The 19,354-nt window shown below is 42.2% G+C and overlaps 1 protein-coding gene across 1 annotated transcript in view; it reads left to right on the top strand.

The window, feature by feature from the left end:
* Positions 1–19,354, top strand: part of LOC140741041 (myosin light chain kinase, smooth muscle-like) — a 72,072-nt gene that overhangs the window by 30,674 nt on the left and 22,044 nt on the right. The window contains exons 6-10 of the mRNA XM_073070699.1: positions 5,691–5,815; positions 7,410–7,563; positions 9,887–10,186; positions 15,879–15,981; positions 17,012–17,215. Of these exons, the coding sequence (XP_072926800.1) occupies positions 5,691–5,815; positions 7,410–7,563; positions 9,887–10,186; positions 15,879–15,981; positions 17,012–17,215 (886 nt within the window). The remainder of the gene's footprint in view (positions 1–5,690; positions 5,816–7,409; positions 7,564–9,886; positions 10,187–15,878; positions 15,982–17,011; positions 17,216–19,354) is intronic.

Here is a 19,354-nt window from a genome sequence, read left to right as displayed (position 1 = left end):
CAGCAGCTTAACATTCAACGTTACCCAGAACATATGGGCACTCTTGCTCTTGCATGCTTGATTTTTTTAAAAAAAACAGGCTTCTCAATCTCTCTCTGAAACATGAGGAAATGTTTCTAAATTATGTTGCAATAGGTTAATATTGTCAACCACCAGCACGAAGACTTCCCAATTTTCATTGGGTCAAGCCTGACTGGCAGTGGGGGTAGGGACACTCCCAGCTGCATTCTTGCATGGAACACATCCCTTCGTTCCTCAGATCAGCAAGTTTATTATATCTCAACATCTAGGGAAATTATCTATGATAATAATCTATCCCGTAGACAACATCATGTATATCTATGATGCATTTTCTACAACCAATGTGCTGTGTTTAATTTGAGGTTTTGCTTTCTTCCTCTTAGTTTGCTTTTAAGTTTTAGGGTTTTTTTTAACAGCACACACTGAATTCCAGATCTTGTTTAAAAGAATAGTCTTCAAGGATCTTTTGAACTACCTGGTTTTTCCATCCAAATGCCTTACCTAACAATTCCAGAAATATCTCAGATATTTCCATTTCTCCATCCTTTGAATCTCTCAATTACACAGAAGGAGGCCATTTGGACATTCAGGGTGGCTTTTAGCAGAGCTTTGCCATCAGTTATATTTAACTGCAACTTATTCCCTCTTAACTGCCCACCAACTTCCCTTTGATTCTTTTGTAACTTGCCCACATGGAGGTAATTCAGAGTAGGCAATTAACTTATCAGCGGGTCAATAGGATGTGGCGGGAAACAAGAAGTGCTTGTGGGAAATCTGGGCATTCATTGGGAGAATGCGCAAACTCCACACAGAGAGCACCGGGGATCAGGATTGAACCTGGGCCCATGAAGTGGTCAGACAGCAGCATGAACTGATGCTCCAGCATGCCACCCTGAAAGAATGCAGGAATTTCTAGTAGCTTTACAACAGTACAGGGCCAGCACTGTGGGCTGCTGCCTCACTGTCGTGGTGCATGTAGGTACTAACGATATAGGAAGGAAGGGGGATGAGGTCCTACAAGCTGAATTTAGGGAGCTAGGAGATAAATTAAAGAGTAGGACCTCAAAGGTAGTAATCTCAGGATTATTACCGGTGCCACGAGCTAGCCAGGGTTGGAATAGCAGGATGGCTAGAATGAATATGTGGCTTGAGCAGTGGTGCAGGAGGGAGGCATCGGAACCACTTCTGGGGGAGGTGGGACCATTACCGTCCGGATGGTCTACATCTGGGCAGGACTGGGATCAAAGTCCAAGAGAGATTGTTTGCTAGTGCTGTTGGGGAGGTTTTAAACTAGCATGGCAGGGGGATGGGAACCCACACAGAAAAGAAGAGGGAAGTGATGCAGAGACCAAAGCTAGAGTTAGTGAAGAAAAAAGTAAGAGTAGAGTGCATAAAAGTAAACAGCAAAAATCCCATAGGTCACTAGATTCTAAAAGGACAAGGAGAATAAGGGCACTTTATCTAAATGCCCATAGTATTAGAAACAAGGTTGGTGAACTTGTGGCACAGATCAGTACCAAGCCATATGATTCAGTGGCCATTACAGAAACCTGGTTGCAAGGTGGAGATGACTGGGAATTAAATATCCAAGGTTTTGAGGTAATACGGAAAGATAGGCAGGAAGGCAAAGGAGGTGGGGTGGCGCTCTTAATTAAGGATGAGATCAGGGCGATTGTGAGAGACGATATAAGATCTATGGAGCAGAATGTTGAGTCCATCTGGGTGGAGATTAAGAATAGTAAAGAGGAAAAAATCACTGGTGGGAGTTGTCTATAGGCCACCTAATAAAAATATTGCAGTGGCAGAGACGATTAACCAAGAAATAACTGAGGCTTGTAAGAATGGAACGGCAGTTGTCATGGGGGATTTTAACTTCCACATAGATTGGGTGAATCAGGTTGGTCAAGGAAGTCTTGAGGAGGACTTCATAGAATGCATCCGTGATGGCTTTCTTGAGCAGCGTGTTAGTGAACCTACAAGGGAAAATACTATCTTAGATCTAGTCCTGTGCAATGAGACAGGTAAGATTAACGATCTCGTAGTCAGGGATCCTCTTGGAAAGAGTGATCATAGTATGACTGAATTTCGCAATCAGATGGATGATGAAATTGTTAGATCTAAAACTAGTGTATTATGCTTGAACAAAAGAGACTACAACAGGATGAGGGAGGAGTTGCCTAATGTGGATTGGGAGCACAGGCTATTTGGTAGGACAGTTGATGAACAGTGGAATACTTTCAAAGAGATTTTTCACAGTGCTCAGCAGAAGTATATTCCAGTTAAAAGTAAGGACAGTAAGTGTGGGGAGAGCCAGCGTTGGATAACTAAGGAAATAAAAGATAGTATCAAATTAAAAGCTCACGTGTACAAAGTCACAAAGAGTAGTGGGAGACTGGAGGATTGGGAAAACTTCAAAAAGCAACAGAGAACAACTAAACAAGAAATAAGGAAAGGGAAGATAGAGTATGAAAGTAAATTAGCACAAAATATAAAAACAGATAGCAAAAGTTTTTATAAATATATAAAGCGGAATAGGATGGCTAAGGTCAACGTCGGTCCCTTGGAAGACGAGAAGAGGAAATTGATATTGGTTGATAAGGAAATGGCTGAGGCATTGAATGACTATTTTGTTTCGGTCTTCACGGTGAAGGACATGCCTAATATGCCAATGAATGATACTATGGATGAAATGGGAGGTGAAGACCTCAATGAAATCACTGTCGGTAAAGAGATAGAGATAAGCAAACTAGAGGGCTTGATCCCTGGTCCTGATGGGATGCATCCCAGGGTGCTGAGGGAATTGGCGGAGGTTAGAGCAGACGTGTTGGTAATCATTTACCAAAATTCTCTAGACTTTGGGCAGGAACCGGCGGATTGGAAGACAGCAAATGTCACACCACTTTTGAAAAGGATATAGGCAAAAGACGGGCAACTATAGGCCAGTTAGCTTAACATCTGTAGTCAGGATAATGCTTGAAGCTTTCATTAAGGAAGAAATAGCGAAACATTCAGAAAGGAGTGGTTCTATTAGACAGACGCAGCATGGATTCAGAAAGGGCAGGTCCTGTTTGACAAACTTACTGGATTTACCAGGATGTTGCCTGGATTGGAGAGCAAGTCATATGGAGCAAGGTTAGCAGAGCTGGGACTTTTCTCTTTTGAGCGTAGAAGAATGAGAGGGGCCTTGATAGAGGTCTACAAGATTATGAGAGGCATAGATAGGGTGGATAGTCAGTACCTGTTTCCCAGGGCACCAATAGCAAACACCAGAGGGCATAGGTACAAAATTAAGGGAAGGAAGTTTAGGGGAGACATCAGGGGTAAGTTTTTTACACAGAGGGTTGTGAGTGCTTGGAATGACTTGCCAGGGATGGTGGTGGAGGCTGAAACATTAGGGGTATTTAAGAGCCTCTTGGACAGGCACATGGATGAAAGAAAAATGGAGGGTTATGGGGTAGTGTGGGTTTAGTACTTTTTTTTAAGGATTATATGGGTCGGCACAACATGGAGGGCTGAAGGGCCTGTACTGTGCTGTAGTGTTCTATGGTTCTATGGTTCTTTGAGGACATAATGAGTGCAGTGGATAGAGGGGAACAGGTGGATGTCATATACTTGGATTTCTAGAAGGCGTTCTAGAAGGATTTCTAGAAGTGCCGCACAAGAGACTTATAAATAAGATACAGATGCATGGAGTCGGAGGAAGTGTATTGGCATGGATAGTGGATTGGTTAACCAATAGAAGGCAGAGAGTTGGTATAAATGGGTGTTTCTCCGGTTGGCAGTCAGTAGTGAGTGGGGTGCCGCAGGGGTCGGTGCTGGGCCCACAGCTGTTTACCATTTACATTGATGATTTGGAAGAGGGGACTGAGTGTAGCGTAGCAAAATTTGCTGATGGCACTAAACTGAGTGGAAAAGCAAATGGTACAGAGGATGTGGAGAGTCTGCGGAGGGATATGGATAGGTTAAGTGAGTGGGCCAAGATCTTGCAGATGCAATACAATGTTGGTAAATGCGAGATTATCCACTTTGGAAGGAATAATAGAAGAGCAGATTATTATTTAAATGTTGAAAGATTGCAGCATGCTGTTGTGCAGAGGGACTTGGGAGTGGTGCTTGTTCATGAATCACAAAAAGTTGGCTTGCAGGTACAACAGGTTATTAAGAAGGCAAATGGAATGTTGTCCTTTATTGCTAGAGGGATTGAATTCAAGAGCAAGGAGGTCATGCTGCAACTATACAGGGTACTGGTGAGGCTGCACCTGGAGTACTGTGTGCAGTTATGGTCTTCATACTTGAGGAAGGATATACTGGCTTTAGAGGCAGTGCAGAGGAGGTTCACCAGGTTGATTCCAGAGATGAAGGGGTTAACCAATGAGGAGAGATTGAGTGACCTGGGACTATACACTCTGGAATTCAAAAATATAAGAGAGGATCTTATAGAAACATACAAAATTTTGAAAGGGATAGATAAGATAGAAGTCGAAAAGTTGTTTCCATTGGTAGATGAGACTAGAACTAGGAGACATTGCCTCAAGATTCAGGGGAGAAGATTTAGGATGGAGATGAGGAGAAACTGTTTTTCCCAGAGAGTGGTGAATCTGTGGAATTATCTGCCCAAGGAAGCAGTTGAGGCTTCTTCACTAAATATATTTAAGATACAGTTAGATAGGTTTTTACATAGTAAGGGAATTAAGGGCTATGGGGAAAAGGCAGGTTGATGGAGCTGAGTTTACAGACAGATCAGCCATGATCTTACTGAATGGCGGGGCAGGCTCGATGGGCTGGATGGCCTATTCCTGCTCCTATTTCTTATGTTTTTATGTTCTAATGTAAGAAGAGTTCAGGCCAGGATAAATCATCCATGAGCAGGTTGAATGACGGGGCTGGTTTGAGGGGCTAACTACTCATATTTTCATTTGTTCCTGTATGTTTTGAAGTAATTCATTGTGTAGAGACTGTTCTGCTATAAGAGTAAACTGCTTTAGATGCTAGCATTTTACAATGTCTGAATTCATTTCATACACAGCCCTTAACAGATTACAGGGAAGTGACAAGAGGTTCTGCTCAGTGTGTGCTTGCCCCATGCCCCAACTTGCTTTATCCCATCATGTCATCATTGATATGGAGAAGAGATACTGTGCATTTGGTTGGTCTACATGACAGTGTGTTCACAGTTGAAGTGAACAGTCCTGATGTCTTGAATAAAGGTGTTTTTTAAACTTTTCATAATGAGCACAGTTCTATTCCCTGCAAACGCGCCTCTGTAACGTAGTGGTTTGAACAACGCTATTAAAGCTCAGGGCGTTCCCGAGTTCAAGCCTGGTGTCCTGTATAATGTTCTCCCCATGGAATGTGTGGATTACCTCCAAATGTTCTGGTTTCCTCCCACAGTCCAAAGACATACAGGTTAGTAGGTTAATTGGTCATTGTAAATTATCCGGTGACTAGGCTGGGGTTAAATCAGGGGTTGTTGGGCAGCGTGGCTTGAAGGGCTGAAAGGGTCTATTCTATATTGTATCTCAATAAATAATAAAGTAACTTTTAAGGGGGATGGCATGCTTGCAGTTGTATCACACAATGTTATTAGATGGTTCATAATAAAAAATTCTTATTTGCTTGAAATGTTTGAGTGGTTGTAATGGTTAAGTTTGACATTTGATCTTCTTTAGGGCCGCCTCGATTGTTGGCGCCGCAGACTCATGTGGAGGTGAAGGCAGGGCAGCGAGCTGAGCTGACTGTTGGGATTGTAGGAACCCCTCCTATTGCTGCAACATGGCTGAAGGGGAAAACCCAGGTGCGTAGAAAGTGAGGCTTTATGATTCTGTTAGCAAATTAAAGGCTAAAGATTAACTTTATTTGTCACCTGTACACTGAAACATGCAGTGAAATGCATTATTTGCATCGACGACCAACACAGTCCGAGGATATGCTGAGGGCAGCATGCAAGTGTCACCAAGCTTCCAGCACCCACAACTCACTAACTGAAACCAGTAATGCTTTTTGGAATGTGAGAGGAAACCAGAGCACCTGGAGGAAAACCCATGTGGTCACAGACAGAACATACAAGCTCCTTACAGACAGCGGTGACAATTGAACGCTGATCTTCCGATCACTGGCGCTGTAAAGCATTACATTAACTACTATGCTACCATGCTGCCTCGGTGAATGCAGAAATGCAGAAGACCAGAGTAGAGATATTCTCATTTCATGTACTATTAACAACATTTGATTTACTTTAGAGAGGAGCATACTCCATCCAATATTTATATTTTGATGTAAACTTTTTCTTTCAGAGTCTTTCCACACAAATCTGACCACCACTAGGTCATTGATCCCAATGTGGGTAGTTTTTAGACAACTGTAAACCATTGCAAATAAAATTCTGTTTTTGATTTCATTTACAACCTTTATCATTTCCCATTCAACTCTGTTGACTCACCCCGCTTCTCCCATTGCACTGAAACCTCTCCGACTGTGCCACATTTCTGCTCTCATCGTTGATGTCAAGCTGCCTATCTGTTGTCCAACTGTTTCATCTAATGTACCTTCAAATTTGTATTGAGGTGAAGACTTATTGCGGCACCATTTTTCCAAGAACTCAAAATTCTAACTCTTTGCATTGGCTGTTTATTCTTTCCTTCTCTAAAGGCATCTAGAAGCAAAGTTCTTGGTTTATCCGACATATCCTTCTGCACGTTAAAGGGTGCTGATGGAAGCTTGTTACAAAGTGAGTCCTGGGGGTATGTGAAAGCGATAAGACAGGATGTTTTCACTGGAGACCCGAATCTGATTTACACCAATGAATTGGAACTGTCACACGGTTAAAATTTGACTAAGTCTAGGAGTCTCTCGTGTGCTGCTGGTCTGATGTCCAAGACTTATTGGACTGAACCTCTCACAGTGCACTTGCTGGATTTCGCACAGATTCCACAACTGGAGCCCGGTTTTTCAGGAAAGGCACAATGGCTCAGCCAGTAGAGCTGGTGCCTCTCCGCTCCAGTAACCTTGGTTCAGTCCTGGCTTCACGTGCTGTCTATGTAGAGCATGCATATTCTCCCTCGGCCTGTATGACTTTCCTTCATGTGCTCTGCTTTCCTCCCACATCCCAAAGACATGCGGTTTGTTGGGTTAATTGGCCATGGAAAAATGCCCTTGTGGGGAGTTGATGGGAATGTGGGGGCAAATAAAGTATAATTGGTATTATACTGTAGATGATTGCTTGGTGGAGATTAAAACAGAAATGCTCGACTTTGTTTAATTCTGTATTTTTATCTGCTTTAAGAAAAACATTCATGTATAATGTTGGAATGATTTGAAAGTTGGTATAACATCAACATGGTCTGAAATTGGGAGCTGCACCACCGGTTCTTCTCATTTGTTTCCATTAGATTGTGAATAGCTCTCAAATCTCTGTGGACACGACCAAAGCTGGGACCAAGCTCGTGATAAGAGCTGTGGAAGTGAGTGACGCTGGACTTTACACACTTGTGGTGAAAGACCAAAATGGGAATGTACAACATCAGATCCATTTGGCTGTTGTAGGTAGGTGGACATCAAATATGCTACTCAGGAACTTAAAGGTTTGAGCAAAGGAAGCCTTAACAGGACATACTGCGGATAATTCGAGTTCTGGGATATCCACCCATCTTGAAGCTCTGCCACTTGAAAGCTTGTCATTACCCAAGAATGTGAGACAAGTGAGAGAAAGCAGTCACTCTAGGGAGTGCTCTTGATGCTTGTAGCAGCAACATGCCACTAATGACCAGAAACCCAAGTAGAACCTAAGAGCCTACTCGGTCACAAATGATTGAAACATAGAAAACTAGCAGCACAATACAGGCCCTTCGACCCACAAAACTGTGCCAAACATGTCCTTACCTTAGAAATTACCTAGGGTTACCCATAGCCCTCTGTTTTTATAAGCTCCATGTACCTATCCAGGAGTCTCTTTAAAGACCCTATCGTATCTGCCTCCATCACCGTTGCCAGCAGCCCATTCCACACACTCACCACTCTCTGCGTAAAAAACTTACCCCTGACATCTCCTCTGTACCAGCTTCCAAGCATCTTAAAACAGTGCCCTCTTGTGTTAGCTATTTCAGCCCTGGGGAAAAAGCCTCTGACCATCCACATGATCAATGCTTCTCATCACCTTGTACACCTCTATAAGGTCACTTCTCATCCTCTGTCGCTCCAAGGAGAAAAGGCCAAGTTCACTCAACCTACTCTCATAAGGCATGCTCCCCAATCCAGGCAACATCCTTGTAAACAACACACACAAAATGCTGGTGGAACACGGCAGGCCAGGCAGCATCTATAGGGAGACTCATGTCGACAGTGCTTCTCCCTATAGATGCTGCCTGGCCTGCTGTGTTCCACCAGTATTTTGTGTGTGTTGTTTGAATTTCCAGCATCTGCAGATTTCCTCGTATTTGCTCTTTAAACATCCTTGTAAATCTCCTCTGCACCCTTCCTATGGTTTCCACATCCTTCCTGTAGTGAGGTGACCAGAATTGAGCACAACACTCCAAGTGGGGTCTGACCAGGGTCTTATGTAGCTGCAACATTACCTCTTGGCTCCTAAACTCAATCCCACAATTGATGAAGGCTAATGCACCGTATGCCTTCTTAACCTTAGCAGCAGCTTTGAGCGTCCTATGGACTCGGATCCCAAGATCCCTTTGATCCTCCACACTGCCAAGAGTCTTACCATTAATACTATATTCTGCCATCATATTTGACATACCAAAATGAACCACTTCACATTTATCTGGGTTGAACTCCATCTGCCACTTCTCAGCCCAGTTTTGCATCCTATCAATGTCCTGCTGTAACCTCTGACAGCCCTCCACACTGTCCACAACACCTCCAACCTTTGTGTCACAAACTAGAGTCCTGGAGGTTGTGGATAGTAGATGGTGGATGGATTGGGATTGGTGTTTGTAGTCCAGATGGCACTGGGAGCTGGAGACTGTGACCATGTGAGTAGCTGCTACAGGAAGGGTTGGGACTGCTGGATGACTTTGAACATTAGTTGCTCATTGAGGCTGGAGACACCATGGGTTTGCTGGATTGGTCAGGTCTTCAAGGGGTCATAGAATTGTGAGGAGGTCTGAGGTTGGAGGTGGTTGAGGCTTTTGCCTTTGGTCAGAGGTATGGTGGGATGAGAAGAGATTGGTGGATCGGGGGGGGGGGGTGGTTTGTACTGTGAGCTGAGAGGTTATTGAAGTTAAGTCAGTGACTTGTCCTGGATCTGATGGCATAGTGCTGTAAATACCAAGATTTCCTCAGAACATTTGATGATTGTCATTACTGGATAATTTGGATTTTCCCCTGTATGCTCCAAAAGAAATGTTGATGTCTTTTCCTATAATGTGTTTGTAATCACATTAAGTGTGCAGGTTGGATTGGAAAATAGCAGATTGAGATTCAGGAGGGATTGATGTTGACCTGGCAAATTAGACAGCAATACACAAACTAATTTCTAATGTAACACACAAAGTGCTGGAGGAACTCAGTGGGTCAGGAGAGAAATAATTAGTCAGAATTCAGATGAATGGTCTTAACTCAAAATGTCGACTTACTGTTTCCCTTCCTAGATGCTGCCTGACCTGCGGAGTTCCTCCAGTGTTTTGTGTGTTGCTCCAGATTCCAGCAGCTGTTGTCTCATCTCTCTTCAGCTAATCTCTAACCACTTGTTTCAATATGTAATCAATGGCTCATCTGGGAACTTCACCTCATTGTGGCAGGAAGTATGCTGTATTACTGAAGTTCAATTGGAATTCATACATCTGGGTCATATGGTAGGTAAACAACAATGGAATAATTGGCAAATAGATTAAAACCAGTTTCTATTTTATCTTAGACAGGCCAGAGCCTCCAGTGGGGAGGCCTTGTGTCTCTGATCTCTGCAAGAATTCCCTCAACCTGTCCTGGTCAGGCCCATGTTACGATGGTGGCAGTGCTATCAAGAACTATGTTATTGAGGTGAAGCAATCTGGTGATAAGGAATGGAAAACACTGACCGATTCCTGTTGTGACACATCGTATCATGTGGACAAACTGAAACCCGGTGTAGAGTACATCTTCCGTGTTTATGCAGTAAACTCATATGGCATTAGTGAAGTAGGTGAAGAATCCAAGCCCATCAAGATTACCACTGAAGGTAAGGATATGGACCCTGCAAGTTCTGCGTGGATTAAAATATTAAATTACAAATTAATACTGCTTAATTTTGGGATATTGTCTTCATCTTTATCTGAATCTTCTTCATAGCCACTGCTAGCACCTTGCTTTGCATCATCAGCTGTAAAAATGTTCAAGTATACTTCAGGTGACACTTTGTGAAATTTATTAAAATAAATACGTGAAGTTTCAAATTTTCTCTCGGTCAGTTTCCTGGTCTTAACCATCAGAATTACACTTCCAAGGGCTTGTGCCATTGCTGTGCTCAAGCCAACCACTTGAGCATTGCAAGGAATTGTGAAAATATACGAGGATGAAATTTGTAAATTGATTTAACTTTGTTCTAGATAGTACAGACCTTATCCAGATCTCACCAGAATGCTAATGTGCTAATCTCATTCAATCTTCCATGGTTATTGTAGCGGCTACTTGTAAAACAAATCAAACCTACTGAGACACTGGGTGAGGGAATGAACACTGTGTGACGCACTTCCAAATTACTGAGTTCCAAGTCAAGAAAAGTACATTTGAAGCTAGCAAAGACAAATGATCAAAAATAGCGATAAATACTAACAAAATTAGTGTAGCGAAGGCAAAATTAGTGGTTAACAAAAAATATCTCTTTCTTACTCTCTAACTAAGCAAACAGCATAAAGGGTGAATACATGATTATACTTATTTACTTCTACAATGTCCAAACTCACGTGACAAAATACCATAACTAATAATTTAAAAAACCACACAAAATACAATACAAACAGACAGAATTAGATACATGGCTTTTACAGTTATAATGGTACATCTTTTACATTTTTATTCATTCAAGACTGGGCTTCAGAGGCTGAGCCACCATTTAATTACCCATCCATAGTTGCCTTTGAGAACTGTATCAGAATCAGAATCAGCTTTAATATCACCGACATATGTTGTGAAATTTGTTTTGCGGCAGCAGTACAATGCAATGCATAATAATAAACACTATAAATTACAATATGCAAAATATATACATATATAAATTAAATTGAGAACATAGTGCAAAATGAGAGCTAACAAAATATAGGCAACACACACAAAATGCTGGAGGAACTCAGCAAGCCAGGCAGCATCTATGAATAAGAGTACAGTCGATGTTTCGGGCTGAGAATCTTCAAGTCCTGCTGAAAAGTCTCGGCCCTAAACGTCGACTGTACTCTTCTCCGTAGTTGTTGCCTAGCCTGCTGAGTTCCTCCAGTATTTTGAGTGTGTTGCTCTGGATTTCCAGCAACTGCAGATTTTCTTTTGTCTGTGATTGGTCTAAAAAAATATAGTGAGTTAGTGTTCACGGGTCGGTTCATTGTCCATTCAGAAATCTGATGGTGGAGGGGAAGAAGCTGTTCCTGAAACATTGAATGTATGTCTTCAGGCTTCTGTACTGCCTCCTTAATGGTAGCAATGAGAGGAGTGTATATCCTGGGTGATGGGAGTTCCTTAATGATAGATGGCGTCCGCCTTCTTGAGGCATCACCTTTTGAAGGCATTCTCGATATGGGGGGGCTAGTGCTCATGATGGAGCTGGCTGAATTTACAACTTTGTATAGCTTTTTCAGATCTTGTGCGATGGAAAGCACCCACCCTACCCATAAGAGTTGGTGATGCAACCAGTTAGAATGTACCCCATGGTTCACCTGTAGACATTTGTGAGAGTGTTTGGTGACATTCCAAATTTCCTCAAATTCCTAATGAAATATAGCCACTGTCATTACCTCTTTGCAATTGCATCAATATATTGGACCCAGGATAGATCCTCAGAGATGTTGACACCCAGGAACTTGAAACTGCTCACCCTTTCCACTGCTGATCCCTTGATGAGGACTGGTTAGAGTTCCCTTGACTTCCCCTTCCTGAAGTCCACAATCAATTCCTTGGTCTTACTGATGTTGAGTACAAGGTTGTTGCTACGACATTACTCAACCTGTACCTACCTCACTCCTGTACATCTCCTCGTCACTATCTGAAATTCTGCCATCAATAGTTGTGTCATTGGCAGATTTATAGGTGGTGTTTGAGCTGCGTCTAGCACCATTGCTATGGGTCTAGAGAGAGTCGAGCAGTGGGCTAAGCACACATCCTTGAGCAGTGCCGTTATTGATTGTCAGTGAGGAGATGTTATTTCTAATTCGCACTGACTCTGGTCTCCTCGTGAGGAAGTCAAGATCCAGCTGCAGAGGGAGGTACAGAGGCCCAGGTTTTGGAGTTTGTTAATTACAACTGAGAATAGGATTGTGTTGAATGCTGGACTGTAATCAATAAAAAAGCAGCCTGATGTATATATTAATATTATCCAGGTGATCCAAGGCCTCTAACTTCAACTGGAATTGTTTTCTCACTCTTAAAATACCCTTACGTAGGTCGTACCTGGATTTCCTGTATAGTGCTGAATCACTGGTCTTGAATGCCACAGGTCTAGCACTCAATAGACTACAAATCTCCTGGTTCATCCATGGTGATTTGCAATGGTGGCCTTGTTGGACACTAAGCACTACCATTCTCAATGACAGCAAAGAAAGTGGGCTTTAGGTTCTAATAATTAGGCTACTAATAATTTTTGTGTCAACTCTACCCTTAATGTTAGTGTGAGGCTTCAGTTTACATCTGTCAATTAGTGCAGAGTTCTTGAAGATCCCTTGAAGATTATTGTGAGAATTGAGGATTAATTGCTGATTGCTGAGTGCTAAATCTGTGGCATTTAAGTTTGGCGATCCAGGTCCGTACAAGAAAACCAGTTAGAACTTGCGGAGAGTGAAGAAACAATTCTGAGTGAGGTTAGAGGCAACATCAGATGCATGTCAGCTCTGGCAGAGTTTGCAGACATTACTTCCTACAAAACAAAACCCAACATCATGAATGGCAGCAATGCTTCACTACCAGACGAGGTCAATGCTTTTTATGCTTTTGCTATGAGGGTCCCTGCAGCATCCGGTGGACCTTGTGATCTCTGTCTTGGATGCCAACGTCAGACTGTCTTTCAGGTGGGTGAACTCTTGCAAGGTGGCTGGCCTTGATGGAGTACCTTATAAGGCTCTGAAAACTTGTACCAACCATCTGGCAGGGGTGTTCAAAGACACTTTCAATCTCTCACTTCTGCAGTCGGAAGTTCCCATCTGCTTCAAAAGGGCAACAATTATACCAGTGCCCAAGAAAAGCAGTGTGAGCTGCTTTAATGACTATTGCCCAGTAGCACTCACATCTATGGTGATGAAATGCTTTGAGAGTTGGTCATGGCCAAAATCAACTCCTGCCTCTGCAAGTACCTGGACCCACTGAAATTTGCCTATCACCACATTAGGTCTACAGCAGATGTGATCTCAATGGCTCTCCACGTGGCCTTGTATCACCTGAACTTTGCAAATACCTATGTCAGAATGTGGTTTATTGAATGTAACTCAGCATTTAGCTCCATCATCCCTGTAGTCCTGATCGAAAAGCTACAGAACCTATGCCTCTGTAACTTCCTGTGCAACTGGATCCTTGACTTCCTAACTGGAAGACCACATCACCATCTAGTATGCGGGGGGGGGGGGTCACTACTACACAAGATCAAAGTAAGTTGCAGAAACTTGTAAAATTAGTCAGCTCCATCTTGGGAACTCGCCTCCATAGTATCCAAGACCTATGCAAGGAGTGGTGCCTTAGGAAAGTGGCATCCATCATTGAGGACCCTCCCCTCCCCACCACGTAGGGCATGCCCTCTTCTCACTGTTACCATCAGGCAGGAGGTACAGAAGCCCAAAGGCAGACATTCAGCAATTTAGAAACAGCTTCTTTTTCTCTGCCATCTGATTTTTAAATGGTTATTGAACCCATGAACATTACTCCACTACTTCTTTTCCTGCTATTTTTCACTACTTATTTTAACTTAACTATTTAATAGACACATATGTACTTAATGTAACCCAGTTTTTCCTCTCTATTTATTTATCATGTATTTCATTGTACTGCTGCTGTAAAATTAACAAATTTCAAGACATGTCAGTGATAGTAAACCTGATTCTGATTCTGAAAATACATGTCTGTCACCATATACAATACAGAGATTCATTTTCTTGCAGGTATACTCAATAAATCCAATAACCATAATAGAATCAATGAAAGGCCACACCCAACTTGGGTATTCAACCAGTGTGCAAAAGACAACAATATGCAAATACAAAACAAGAATAAATAAGCAATAACTATCGAGAACATGAGATGCAATCTCCTTGAAAGTGAGTCCACAGTTTGTGGGAACAGTTCAGTGATGGGTTGAGTGAAGTTGTCCTTTCTGGTTCAAGTGTCTGATGTTTGAGGGTTAAGAACTGTTCCTGAACCTGGTGGTGTGAGAAGCGAGAAGAGAGCATGTCCTGGGTGATGGGAGTCCCTGATGATGGATGTTGCCTTTCTGTGACAGCGCTTCGTGTAGATGTGCTCCATGGTGAGGAGGACTTTACCTGCGATGGACTGGGCTGTATCCACTACATTTTGTAGGGTTTTCCAGACAAGGGCAATTAGTGTTTCTATACCAGGCTGTGATGCAGCCAGTCAATGTACTCTTCACCACACATCTATTGAAGTTTTAGATGTCATGCTGAATCTATGCAAATTTCTAAGGAAGTAGAGAATGTTTGCTTATTTTGTTATTATGCTTAATTACCCTAACTTGAACGCCAATTACTCTTATTTCGCTATATCGCTAATTTATTTTCAAAGGTTCAAAGGTACAACTTAATGTCAGAGAAATGTATACAATATACATTCTGAAATGCTTTTTCTTCGCAAACATCCATGAAAACAGAGGAATGCCCCAAGAACGAACGGCCGTTAAATGTTAGAACCCCAAAGTACCCCCCTAGCTCCCCTCCCTCCTGCGCATAAGCGGCAGCGAGCAATGATCCCCCTCCCCCAGGTGAAAATAAAGGGCACCTGCTACCAGCACTCAAGTGTAAGCAAAGCAATAGCAAAGTCACAGACTTGCAGTTACCCCAAAGACTACATTGTTCACCCGATAATTTGACATGCTTGCAGGGTCTCTCTCTCCTAATAAGGGAGAAACATACATCTCATTAGTTTTATTGCTATAAAATCGTTCATCTTTGCTAGTTTTGCAATAAAGGATCGACTGTACTTTTTCAGGTTGGAGCTCAGTAATTTGGAAGCGCGTCATACAGTGTCAACTCCCGTACTCAGTCTCGCAGTGGTTTGGGTTTGTTTGCAAGTAACCATTACATCTACTATGGGTGTGGGAATTGTCATCACCTCTTACTGACCATAAAACATAGGAGCAGAATTAGGCCAGTCAGTTCCGCCATTCCTTCGTGGCTGACTTATTATCCCTCTCAACCCCATTCTCCTGCTTTCTCCATGTAATCTTTGATGCCCTGACTAAACGTGAACCCATCAAACTCTACTTTAAATATACCCAATAATTTGGCTTCCACAGCCATCTGTGGCAATGAATTCCACAGATTCACTAGTCTCTGGCTAAAGAAATTCCTCCTCATCTCCATTTTAAAGGGATGTCTTTTATTGTGAGGCTGTGCTCTCTGGTCCTAGATTCCTCCACTGCAGGAAGCATCACCTCCACATCCACTCAATGTAGGCCTTTTAATATTTGATATGTTTAAATGAAATCTTATACAGTTTTCTTTTTTTTGAAGAAAAAGAAGAGGAGGAGGAGGAGGAAGAGGTAGCAGTTAATGTGATAATTAATACCTCTCAGAAGCTAACTGATCTGTACGTACAACAGGAATGTCTTGGCGTGTAAGTACAAACATCGTCAGCCCATCTGTCTTACTAAAGTGGCACAGACACTGCAACCTTGCACTTCTGGGATCTCTGGAATTAGGTGCATATAATGTCCTTTTTTCCAAGTTAAGTACTTGTACCAAGAAGTAGCATAGATGCATTATATCTGTGTTTAAAATTGCTGCACAAGCTTCTGTTTCAAGATTTTTTAATTTTCTAATTTACATGATGATGTGGTGTTTATTTAGTGTGAGATGCCCTGTTAATTTTGACATGCCAGTGAATTGGATCTGTTTGGAGATGAATAGTAAGTCTTCTTCATCAGGATACTGAGGAACAAACATTTTTTATTTGGTCATGAGATTTTATTGAACAAAATCTCATAGTAAGAAAAGCTGATTCTCTATTATCAAGGATTTTTTGTGGTTAATAAAGAAATCTAAAATTAAAGAAATTAAATTGCTTATTAAATTGCTTATTAAATACTCTGGGAAGGGAGTTGAGAACAAGAGGAGAGTAAAAATGGGATTAACGTAGATGCATGGTTTGATGGTGGGTGTGAACTCAGGGCCTGTTTCTGCTGTGAAATTCAGAGACTAAAGAAATCTAGTCACAGGAAATATTCTTTCTCTTTTATCAAAGAGAAAGCACATAATGTGTAAGTGCCACCACATTCAATTTGAAGTACTGCTGAATTCCCTCATTATCTGGAATTGTCACTTGTATCTCCAATGGTATATTATTTGACAGGGCCAATCAGAGATGAATGAGGTGCCTGCTTAGTAGTAAAGATAATGGGCAAAACAATAATGCTAACCCATGAGAGACCATTTGATCTTGCCTGCCTGCTTTCCCAGTGATCTGCAGGTAACAAGGTAGTAGCACTGGCAGAGCACAAAACAACAGCCAACCATTGACTTAAGTTGTATTGGGTGCATACGAATTGACAACATCTGAGCTGACCGAAATGTCAGACTGACTCAAATTTCTTTCAAGTGGTCTCTAACCAAGTAATTTTCTAACCAAGAAGTTTTTCTGCCCCCAGAGGAGCGTTTGGTAAGGTGTACAAGTTGTTGCAAAAATCCAGTGGAAAGATCCGAGCAGGCAAATTTTACAAAGCCCGCAGTCTTAAAGACAAGAAAAGTGCTCGTGATGAGATAGAGATTATGAACTGTCTACACCACACAAAGTTGGTGCAGTGCCTTGATGCCTTTGAGAGTCGGACGGAGATTGTCATGGTGATGGAATAGTAAGTAAGATAATGTATATAACAAATCTAATTTATGAGAGGCTGCTATGATATATAAAGAATTAAGTGTGGTAGTCTTTATATCAGTGGTAACATTTCTGGAATACATTTTGGTCAAACAGTCCTCCGAAATACATTCCATTGAATTTTGAGTATAGAGTGAATTCAGTGCTTCTGAGCAGGGGTATTAGGAGGCATTTCATCTTAACAATATGATTCAGTAGCTGGGGCCCAACAAAATAGACAATAGAGCCTCTAGCATTTATTTTGTTGCTTTTATAGGTTTTATGGATGTGATGCAGATGGACCAACAGATCAGGATTTAATTTTGCTCAGATCCTGCCACTGTTCAATAAATTCAATCATTTGTGAGTTTTTACCAGATTGTTGCTAAAGTCCCAAGGCCAAAAGGTTCTCCTTGCTGTGTAATAAATCAATTTTATTAAAAGCTGATGTGTAATGGAGACAATTCTGGACATTCAATTCCATTTCTCTCTGCTTATGATATGGAAGTGCCTGGAGGCACCAAGCCATGTTCAGTGATGTCAATCAGAATGGGACAGCTCATTGAAAATCATTCTGCTGTGCATGTGAGACTCTTAGGTGCCACAGCCCTTGAGCACAGAACAAGTACTTACTGCTGGCATTTCCTCACCAGGGTCACTGGTGTAATGTTTAAATTTGTGTTGCTCCAAACTCGCCTCTCATTGAACATCCATGTGGCCCATTCTAATCTCTCTCTCTCTGAACCACTCACAGTCATGTTACATTATGCCGAGAGGTTCACCGATCTAGCTTGGTAAGGCAGAAAGACACAAACTCCAATGATCTCCTTATAACTAGCTATTTTTGTTTACTAGGACAGATTAGCAAGCATTAAAACATGTATCTAGGTGTGCGTGAGCCCCTCACACTGCAGCACACCTCCTATTCTATCTGATCTGTGGCGAAGCCCCAAAATCTACTGAGTTCCCAACCACTCTACTTTATACCCACTCCTCTGATATAAAGTGCTGCAGTCAATGGGCCACTTCAAAACACCAAACCAACCATCACTTGTCACCACACTTCACGAGTCTCACCCCTGTGTCCAGATGACTTCCGTGTTCTCACAGTTGTATTGTATCCCCATCATCCCCTACTGTCATAAACAAAACTTCTCCAGCTAGTCACATAGTCACGTGCACCCAAGGCCATGGTGGTGAAGACATTTGGCAAGCACAAAGAGTAACCCTTTACAATACATTCCACCCCTCGAGTATCACTGCCCCGTAACTTCAAACCCGTAGGCTTTAATACAACCTGCATGGACGCATCACTGTATTACAAACAAATTGCAAAACCACTAAGCATAAAAGCAAAATGGCTATCATAATACCCCAGCACACTATGCTTGCCCTACCAGCCTCCTGGCATTTCAAATGACCACCAACTCCCTCCCAGGGTATAACAGTTATGGAACTATAATCCTATATTACATATTTTATATGTAATGGATATGGTCAGCCAGATCTGTTGTATTCTCTGATTCATGAGGGATGTATGTACAACACCCCTGGCCTGTTATGGTGCAGGCACCTCCTCCCTTTGCCAATACATTTTGTAGGGTCTCTGTCCTCATGGCTACCATTTCCGACAAAGCTGCATCAGTGTCTGCTTTGTTTGTGTCAAAGCTAGCGCAGTCTTGTTGGCTAATGCCTCCTTGACTGAGGTCATCAGGGTGGGCCTCCCTTGATAACTGGGCAGTTATACAGCCATGTGGTGGGGGTGTTGAAAGCTGTCATCCAAAACCAATGATACCCCTTTTCTGATATTTTGACCTAATGTTGGGTAGCCGGCCAGATCATCAATGTGATGCACATACGGCGCAACATACTCTAAACAGAGCTTCTTTTACAGTCATAGCTGACAAGTTCATGACCGGTTCATTCCATCCTACGTTTTCTGTGCCATTCAGACGGGCAGAGGTCAGTGCTTCTATGCCTAAACTGCATCGGAATTTGGGAGCACACCCAACACTTTGACATGTTCAGACCATAAACATATTTGTACAACATTCTGACAAAGGTATTAGTCAAGATCACTGTCATTGTTATGGCGAGGAGAAGTAACACATCTTCAGCAGAGAGAAACATCAGA

Source organism: Hemitrygon akajei, chromosome 18 (genome assembly GCF_048418815.1).
Source record: "Hemitrygon akajei chromosome 18, sHemAka1.3, whole genome shotgun sequence".
Taxonomy (NCBI): Eukaryota; Metazoa; Chordata; class Chondrichthyes; order Myliobatiformes; family Dasyatidae; genus Hemitrygon; species Hemitrygon akajei.
The sequence above is the reverse complement of the archived record's forward strand: the minus strand, read 5'-3'. Positions and strand labels throughout refer to the sequence as shown.